Raw genomic sequence first — 10544 nt, 5'->3', positions numbered from 1 at the left:
AGCTCCTTGAGACCCAAACAATTCACTCAGTATTTATTGAAAAGGAGGACTTAAAAACCTTAAAAAATTGGTTAAACGTCACGAAATTTGATAAGGGGAGTATCAATGCCCGAATATCCTAATCTTAAAAAAGTGTGCTGGACAACAAAACATTGTATTAAACACTGTGAAATATTAAATCATTTGCAGTATTTTTGCAACTAGGCAGAAAAAGAAATTTAGGTTACAGAATATAGGAAAATTCCCCATGAAAAGCAACCACAATAAAACACTAAATTCAAGGTAATGATTACCTCTGGGGAAAGATAATCAGGTAAGGGAAGTAAGATGAGGAAGAGATACATATGGAATTTCAGTTCAATCTGTAATATTTCATTTAAGTCATACATAGCAATTACATTTAAAATATGGAAAATGTTAGATGGTGATATATATATAGTTAAGTGAACAGGTGGTTCACCATGGTTTTGTGTTTTCTGTTTATTAGAACAATTCATTTTGTCCTTAAATGTGGATAATCTGATACTCTGCTTAACTTCAAAAATTTACTATCCCTTGCAAAATCTGACATTAAAAAAATAATTTAAAGGGAACACATTCAGAATAATAAAGAATAATAACTATAAAATTATTTTTGATAACCAGTGAACACATTCTAATATTGTGGCTTAAAATTAAGATTTTCTATTGAATTATCACCAGGTTTTTTAGAAGCCAATATTTAGCTAAAATAGAAACCTAAGTATACTCAATTTCACAAAACAATCTGTACCTTCTCCTGAAAACAAATGTTTTCAGGTTTATACTCTATTTCAATATACAAGGGTACTTCAAAAAGTTCATAGAAAGATTCATAGTATCTTTGAATACTATTTTTCCACAAACTTGTTAAAGTAATCTTGTATTGAGGCAGCTAGAAAAATCTTGTTTCAAGTCCTGAGCTACTCATGTGAATACAGCTTTTCTTCCTTTCTTAGCCTGGAATGACTTTAAGTAATATTTAAAGGTTTACACATATAAAATCTTGTTTTTAAGTGGAGTCTACAACTAAATATGTAAATATATATCTATGCTATCAAATATTTCCAAAAGAAAATATAAGGCTAAATCTAAGGTCTACTTTCATTTGGCTTTCAGATGTGTTATATAACTACATTCTACATCTTTTTGCTTTACCAGATACCATTTAAATAGTTTTAAAACATTAACAAATACTTCTTTGTAGCAAGAACAGAGACATTAGAGACTTAACAACTAAGTCTAAGAAATATTTCTTAAACTTAACTAAGTTCACTAAGGGCAAAGCTCGCAGACTGGGAACCAATAACTTTTTTTTACTTACATAGCAGGTTATCAATTGCACAGCATTCCTGCACTTACCTAGTTCAGCCTTACAATAACCATCAGGTGAGCAAAGCAAAATCTATTGCCTCCATTTTACAGATGAGGATACTGAGCCTTGGAAAAATGATTTGCCCTTTCCCTGGAAACTATATGGTGATTCGAATAGAACCACATTAACAAATTAAGCTGATTATCATAATTTATACAGTTGTGTCATCACTTGATGGGGATACGTTCTGAGAAATACATCAACAGGCCATTTCATCATTGTATGAACATCATAGAATGTACTTATACAAACCTAGATAGTATAGCATACTACACCCCTAGGTTATATGGTATAGGCTATGGCTCCTATGTGAGTAATGCTTGTGCTATGTTACCATGGTAACAATGTCACAAGGCAACAGAAATTTTTCAGCTCCATTATAATCTTATGGGATGGGACTGCTGTCATATACGTGGTCAGCCTTGACCAAAACATCGTTATGAGATATATGACTATACTAACCTTAAATCTTGAAGCTAAATTGCCTCAAAAATGTTAATGTAATTCCTAATACAACTAATAGAATGATTCATCACTCTTCCTCGTTAAGCAAGGGTTTTCTTAGCTGCTTTCAAATGCTAAAACAGGCTTCTAACACCAAGGCCTGGGTTAACTTAATTTCATGTACTGAATTAAAATATTCTAGAATATTTTAATATTCACTAACTTGGTGCTTTGGAAGGAAGGCTGTCTTGGAGCACACTGTTAAGAGACTGTAAAATGTGCCATGTCCCTGGGCAGGAAGAACTTTGATTTCTGGTAACCCCCACATCAGGGAGATACTGGGAACTCTCCCCAGCTCAGCAACTGGAGCAACCCAGTTACCACACACAAGTCAGGACTTTGTTTCTCCTCAGTCAATCCCACCCACAAGGAACCGCCTGAAAAGAGGGTGGAACCTACTTCCAAGTATTGCAACCACCTCCAATACTGAGAAAAACTTCACTTACAGAAGCTTGTTCAATTACTATTCATTAATCATGGTACTGGTTTTTTACAGTCATTAGATACATCTGATGTTGCTAGAGTACCTCTGTACTACAATGCTACGAAGAAAAAACATGGGATATCACCCAGCTTCCAAATCACTCTCAAATTGTTGACTCTAATGTAAACAAGATCACTTTTGCTTACTATGTTATTCTCTGTTGGAGGTGATTGAATTATTGTTTTAAGAGTATATTTAAACATACCTTATGCTTCTTCACTTATTTTTTATTACCCTAAGCTCTGCACAATTGTTAGGTATTCTATAACAAAACAAACCAATGGAACATGTATAACTCTCCCAAGTTATCTGACACCAGTTTAGAAAAAATGGCCAAAAATATTTGGAATAACATAAATAGCACCCTATTTCTGTTTAAAAAGTGAAAGTAGTGACATCTCCAGACTGTTAAATAAAAATTATACTTAAGTTTTTTAAATGCCTGAATGTATATCTTCCTACCCACTCAAAGCAAAAGCAGATGATATGCTACTCTTTCTTTCCAATAACATCAAGTACTCTGTGTTAAAATCACAAGATAGTCTAAGATTAGTAGGAAATCTTTAGCAGACACAAAAGATGAAAAGATGAAACTGCAGCAAGAGAGCATGGCAAATCCAAAAGATCTATTAGTGCATAAATCTACTGGAAATAAAAACAACAACAACAAAAGAGATAGAATTAACAAGCTACAATAAAAGTTATGTCTTTAAAGCAGTAGATTATATAACAGGGTGGGAAATGTTTAATATGTGTCCTCTTGAAAAGCAGTTACCATCTTTTAAATTCAATTAAAAAAAAAAACAGGTGGTATACTTTCACAGCATCTAGATTTATTTATGGTATAAAGCCATGGAACTGTAATATTATTACTCCTTTCCCACCCTGGCAGAGAATAAACATGAATTCAGAAGCACAGTGGAGTGAAAACAAAGAGGAGGAGAAAGAAAAGGCAGCAGAGAAAGACAGAAAAGGTGAATACAGAGCTACAGAAGTGTTTATTGAGCATGCTACAGAGGTAAGCAGAGTACACACAAAATGAAATTAAACAACCATCAAACCTCCCAACTTTGTTAGAAAATTAATTTTTAATTGTGCCGCTTTCAAACTATACTGAATTTTACATTTCTAAAGATGTAAAAACTCAACTAATAGAAAATATACATGACCATTCTGTCTACATAGGTAACAGAATCTATGAATCTGGAAACTAAGTACATCAATTTCAAAAAGTATTGGTCATTTAAACAAATCAACAATCCAGATTGACAAGAACTGTTCAAATTAATTTGACCTGTAGATTCTGAGCCATGTTTTTATTAAAGTCAGATCTATTCCTAAATACAAAATATTTTGAAGATTTATTAAAACTGAATATTACAATGCAAGGTAAATTAAGACTAAAGGCACATAAACTTTGGTCCCACCTGGTTGTCAGTTTTAGAAAACTGCCACAAAATTAACCTTCCTGCAAATTTTCGCAGTACACTTTCTTTACCTTTTAAAAATACATGCACCAGTTCCTGAACTAGCTAGACCAGTCTGCACATGCTCAGAAATCCACAACCATATTCCAAATCTTAATTACAAACTAAGGATGGCAATATATATTTAAATGCACGTAAGTCATGTCAACTTCAAAAACATCTACGAAAAATATTCAGCCACAAACAAGACATTACTTAGTGCTGACATTTATATGATACGTCCCACAAGAGTGTGTACAAAAAGGTTAAGATTCCACAATGCTTTCCACATAGGGCTCAAACTTACAGAAATCACTTTGTTGTCTTAAGAAATTAATACTCTGCATCTTGTTAATTTTAACTAATGCCTACATTCATAACTGAATCTAGACCAGAATTGTGAGATACAAAAGGCCAATGTTTTTTTAAAAGCAAGAAAGCCTAAGGTAGTAAAAACTAAAAATGCTGCTTTGTTCTTTCAATATCATGTGTCTTATTTGATTAAATAGAAAGAAATGTGACAAGCCAATAATTCAAAATAAGTTCCAAGCAGGAGAAACAAAAACTTAACCTTTTTACACACCCCTGCCTAAACATATTTTAATTCCCATATAACAATGTGCCCTAGACAACCAATTTCTTTTTTCTAGTAAATGCACAATAGCAACACTAGTTTTCCTTTTTAAGGCACGTATGTCAACTAAGTTAAAAAAAAAAAAAAAGCAAAATTAAACTGAAATTTTAAACAGACAATAAAAATGGCTTCCCTATAGAACACATGAAATATAGCAGTTAATAACTCTGCCTTTACATATGCCATTTCGTTATATAACTAAGGAATGATAACAGCATGAAAAAAAAAAAATGGAAAAAACAACAACCAAAAAAATCAAACTCTGGTCCCCACTTTTCTGAACAGTCAATAATAGGTGATGACACTGAAGAATGTGATTCACCCCCAATCTTCATTTCCCCCTTTTTAAATTGTTGACTTGGAGAAAGACACTCTCAGATGATGGTTTTCACCAAGGTTATAATTATGAAGATCAATCAAGGCCTGGATAGCTTCTTCCACGGTGGCCATCTGAAGAAGAGCCATTTTGTGATCTCTTCTGAAACAAAATTATAAAATTAGATACTTCATAATTAGAAAAAAAAACTCAGGAAGGACTTAAATACCTGAATTTTGCCCATGCTAGAATCAAAAATTTCTATAAACAAAAATAAAACTACTTGAAGGAAACTTTTACTTCTATCAAGTCACTAATTTAAAGACAAGGAAGCTTGCTTACTGAAAAAACTTAAATGCTTTCACAGTGCCCCCAGTGTTAGCAAACAGTGTTCGCAGATCCTCTTCTGCTACTGAAGGACTAGGAAAATTGGATGGAAAAGAGAGTAAAGATTAATAATAAATTTTATAACTTTATATTTTATTAAAATGAAATGTATATTCCCAATAAACTCCAGCTTAAATACTTACGGAATATTAGATAGATGAAGAGTTGCAGAAGGAGGAAAAATGTTCTGAAAATTTTTGGATCCAGGTTTCTTAAAACGATGCAATGGGGAATTACCGAAATCTTTTGTTAGACCTTGATCATCAAGTCCCTCGCGAGGTAGTTGTACAGTCTGATGTTTGGAGAGAGTAACACGAATAATTTTTCCATACATTTTCTGTCCATTAAGATGGTTCATGGCTATAAGAAGAAAGAATGCCTATTAAAAAACATCAAAGCTTAAAATGGAAATAATTCTTATTTTAAAATAGCTTAAAAATCTGAATTTTTCTATGATTTTCAAAATATATCATGAATTTACCATAGCCACTGGTGACAAGACTTGAATTCCATTTTCATTTGTATTAGACAAGGCATTTTAACAAAAAAGCCAATTTCTTTCATAGAATGAAAATCCAGATTATGAATATCTATCTTCCTCATCAATCCTGCTGATAAATCATATACTTAACTACTCAGGAAAGAAACTGAGTAGTCACCCCTAACTCTTTTTCAACCTTTTGCTCCATGTCCTAATTGCTAAATCCTTGAAATTCTTCCTCCTAATTAACTCTCAAATTTTCTCCACTTTTCACTGCCATCATTTCTTATCTGGATAATTCAATCAGTCTCTTCATTTGTCTTCCTGCTGGTCATTTCTCTACTTTTCTCCAATCCATTCTATACATAGCAGCTGGATGACCTTCATAAATTACAAATCTAATCACGTCATTACCTGCTTAAAACCCTTAGGGACAAAGTCGAAACTTAATCTTTAACTTGCTGTATACCTTTCCCAGTCTGACCCTTAAATATCTGTTCAAACAGGCTAGAAGAGATATATCAATGAGGTGCAATACCAACCACTGTGCTAATGCTGGAAATAAACTTGTTAAGATAAGACACCATGACAGCCCTCATGGTATCTTGTACTGTACTCCTCTCACTTTACATCCCAGCTATTCAGGATTGACACTAAGTGCTAGTTTTTCTTACCTTTATTCTTGTGCACATGCTATTCTCTCTACCTATAATAATTTCCTTTCTTTCCCTCTTAGTCTACTCACCCTCCAAGTCACTTCTCCAGGAAAGCCTTCCTTCATTCTCTGGAAAGGGTCAAAATCTCACTAGATAATCCCCATGAAGTACCCTACACCTTTTTAAAAGCTCAGACTGCAAGGTACCTGAAGACAAGAGCCACAGTCTCTACTCCAGCACTTAGCACAGTGCACGAACACAGAACATTATATAGCTAATTCCTGAGGTAGCTCTTGGGTTACTTTTAAACTAAATGAACTGGTCTGATATTAGAAAACAGTTATATGTTTTATTCACCAGTCCCAACAACTAAAAGAGAACATTCTAATAAATCATATACTTTGGCTAAATTGAAGGTCTAATTGACTATAATTAAGCTGAATAAAAGAATTAAAGTACTAACAGCAGAGAAGTAAAGGCAGTGTGGAAGAGCAGGGAACTGAGAACACAATCTCTACTCTCAAACTTTCTAAGATAATTAGTATTCTACAGTACACTCTGACACAGAAGATACCAAGAATGTGTTAAATCCATGAACCTTGCCACACTTACTTTTAGAATAAACCAATTAAATATAAAAGATTTGAAAAGAATAATGCTATAAAAATATGAGGTACCATTCAGAAAAGAAACAATAGTACTTCTTTTACTTACAACCTCCCTACTTTGTAGAAACAAGTTTACTCTTCCTGACTGTCACTGCAGTGTTATGTATTTGTAAGTTGTCTGATTTTCAACTGAGGGTAACAGAATCATTTCTCAGGCCTGAATCTTCTCTCACTAGTTTCTTACACTGCATTTCACATACACCTATAAGTTTACGCTTACAAAACTAACTCTTAATTATCTACAGTGTTGGTAGGTAAAATCCTTTTATAATAAAATCCATGGAACTATAAAATATTTTTAAAATTATATAATTCTTTTGTTTTAAGTGAACAGATCTTTTGTTTATGATAAAGTGCTATTAACCTTAGACAAAACATGTTATAAGGTAGGGGCTTGGGGAATAAAGTGGTATAAAGAAGTAAACTAAGGTTGTGGTAAAAAAAAGAAAAAAAGCTGTCTAAATGAAAAGGCTACAAAAACAGCTGAGCTTTGGGATAATGAAGGGCAGGAATAAGAAAACAATAAAATGTCTTAGCCATAGTAACTGTATAAAGAAGAGATGGATGACAGAGGAAAGGGATTAAAATAAAGCAAACTAACCAAACAGCTATCTCAGGAAGAAGCCAGGTAATGAAAGAGATCCTAGCCAGCTGATTGCTGACCAAAAGACCTAAAGTGATCTAAAGGTTAAGGAAGTAGAGAGGGTAATTAGAATACCAAAGTTTTTAAGTAAAAAAGCTTTGTCAAAAAGCAAGGTACATAATGATTAAACAAAATAAAGCAGAAGGAAATTATTTGACTTACTAATATGAAAGGAATTATGTTTTAAACAATGGGAATCTTATACTTTTGGACAAAGCAATGATAAAAGAATAAATGTTGTATAGTGAAAATGGTATTTTTGATTGAACATAATTTTTAACTTCCCCTTAATCCACCTCTGAAGAAGATATTAATGAATAATGAAAATTTAAAAGACAGTAAGAAATAATGCAGAACTGAAACTATATTGATACTTCCTTATAATTCAAAATATTACTTATGTCATCGCTCACTTTTTTTAAAATCAATTTTTACAAACTGTTGTCTATTTTATTAGTCTTCTCAAAGGACACAACGTTTGGCTTTGTTCTTTCTAAGTTTGCCTTTTATACAACTGATTTCTAGTCTTGTCTTTAATATCTACTCTATGTGGTTTATAGTGTCATTCTTAAAACTTTCCATCAAAACACTGCTTTCACTATATCACACACATCTAATCTGTATACAGTATGTTTTTTATCATTTATTTTTAAGTATTTTAAGCACCTATTAAAAAAACTTCTTTAACCCAGGAGATACTAGAACTTATTTTAAAATTTCCAGATATATGGAGATTTTAAATGTATGTTTTTATTAACTCTAATTTAATTGTGCAATAGTCAGAGAATGATGTCTATATAATACTCTTTGAAATGAAGTTTACTTTAAGATTTAGTATGTGATCAATTTTTTAAAATGTTCCATATGTGCCTAAAAAGCATATGATGGATGCATAATTGTTAAGATACATAATTCTTTTAAAGTAATTGTGTTATATCACTTGTATCTTTTGTTTGTTTTTGGTCTGCTTGCCATAAAATTCAGAAAGGAGGAGTGAAATCCACCACTATGTGGGGTTTGTTCAATTCTGCCTGTAGTTCTATCCATTTATGATTTATATATTAAAATTGAGGCTATTTCACTAGGTACACATAAAACTTGTATCTTTCTGGTGAAGCAAATATTTTATCAGCACTTTTTGTCTTAAATTAATATCGGTTTTTATTTACCCAACACATCTCTTTATATCCCTTTACTTTCAATCTTTCCATATCCTTGTGCTTCATGTCTCTTGTAAAGAACATACAGGTAGCTTTTAAAAAATCAAATCTGACCATCTTTTTAACCGATGAATTTCTTTCTTTACATTTGTTGATACTATTGATGCACTGGAACTTGACTGTATCATAATCTTAAGTTTATATTTTTTCCTATTTCTTTTCCACATCCTTCCCCTGTTGGAGGAAAAGGTCTCTTGAGACCTCTCTTTTATAAGACCAGCAATGCCTCAAAGTGTGACTTTGTAAGAGTTCCTAATTACTCATGACAGTAGAAGTGAACGTCAATATATATAATCATACTTAAAAACTGCTCATATATTGTAACACTAGAGGAATATAATTTCCACTCACTTTATAGTACAGTTTGATAGATATAATTTAGTAGGTAAAGGTCTGTTATGAACAAGAACTAAGTATGTTTTCTTTTGAGATGGCAGCTACATATTAAATAAAAAGTCAGGGGCGTTTTTTAAAGTAATTCCAGAAAAAAAGAATTGGAGAAACTAGACAATCATTTTACTATGAAGAAACTACTCTCTGGCATTTTGTTATAACTTATTTATTTTAATCTCTGGAGATCAGTACATTATATTTTTAAATATGAGAATTTACAAATTATATTATTCTTAAAATATCCAAATTTTTTAAAAACTGTATCAACTACATAGGCTTATGGTACAAAGTTTATTCAAAAAAACTTAATGTTTGCAAATTTTAAAACTCTGGTCTGAAATGACACAGCATGACCTCTAAGATTTGCAACAATCCCATTCGCATTTAAACATTACTGACTATATCTCTTAATTTTCCTTGCATTTATTTCTCCCATGCTACTTTTTAAGCATAAAGACATCTGCCTATAATATAAAGCAATGAGTATTTTCAAATAGAGTTCCATGAAAACCAAAAAGAGTGAGAAGAGAGCCCAGAAACAAAGCATATTAATTTTTTTTTAGTTTCAGTTATTTTTCTCAGTAGTACACCCTAGTTTTGTGTATGATTTGAGTGTGTGTGTGTGTGTGCGCGCGCGCGTGCATGTGAATGGTGTGAGCACATATTTTTGGGGGGTCATATTTTTTATGGTTTTCAAGAAAGCAAAATCAACCCTAGCAGCAACAAGAAATAATAAATTATCACTACATTTAGCCCAAAAATTATAAATCATACTATTACTAGGTCAAAACTTCAGCAACAATATCTTTTAAAATTGAGAATATTTACAATATTTGAGTAGCATTACTCATATATGGGTGCCATTACCCTCATATAAATAAGAATACAGAATTATTATCATTGAGAATTACCTGAAGTAGAATCTAACCAGATTCTTTTGTACATTTTTATTTTGTTTTATGTAAATAATTTTGTGGGGGCACAATTTGGTCCATTACAGTATTTATGTTAATACTGTAATGGACCAAATCATGTCCCCATAAGATTCATATATTGCGGGCCGGCCAGGTGGCGCACTGCTACAGTGCGCCGCTTGGGAGCGCGGTGGCGCTCCCGCCGAGGGTTCGGATCCCACATACAGACCGGTTCCCGCTCACTGGCTGAGCGAGGTGTGGGAGCAACGCCGAGGGTTGCGATCCCGTTGCCGGTCCCGGTCCGGTACGGGCGCGACACTGAGGGTTGCGATCCGTTGCCGGACACGAAAAAAGACAAAAAAAAAAAATCGAAAAAAAAAGATTT

The 10544-nt window shown here is 32.7% G+C and overlaps 1 protein-coding gene across 4 annotated transcripts in view; it reads right to left on the bottom strand.

Annotated features, from left to right (window-relative positions):
- Nucleotides 1–3194: 3194 nt before the first annotated feature.
- PTBP2 (polypyrimidine tract binding protein 2) overlaps nt 3195–10544 on the bottom strand; it is a 50649-nt gene continuing 43299 nt past the window's right edge. For 2 of the 4 annotated variants that reach the window (XM_008574894.1, XM_008574896.1), the window contains exons 10-12: nt 5328–5544; nt 5140–5217; nt 3195–4959 (exon numbers count right to left, since the gene is read on the bottom strand). In XM_008574894.1, coding sequence (XP_008573116.1) covers nt 4827–4959; nt 5140–5217; nt 5328–5544 — 428 coding nt within the window. In that variant the 3' untranslated portion in view covers nt 3195–4826. The remainder of the gene's footprint in view (nt 4960–5139; nt 5218–5327; nt 5545–10544) is intronic. The other 2 variants (XM_008574895.1, XM_008574897.1) reach the window with 1 other exon arrangement.

Source organism: Galeopterus variegatus, unplaced genomic scaffold (assembly GCF_000696425.1).
Source record: "Galeopterus variegatus unplaced genomic scaffold, G_variegatus-3.0.2 Scaffold1114, whole genome shotgun sequence".
Classification (NCBI taxonomy): Eukaryota; Metazoa; Chordata; class Mammalia; order Dermoptera; family Cynocephalidae; genus Galeopterus; species Galeopterus variegatus.
The sequence above is the reverse complement of the archived record's forward strand: the minus strand, read 5'-3'. Positions and strand labels throughout refer to the sequence as shown.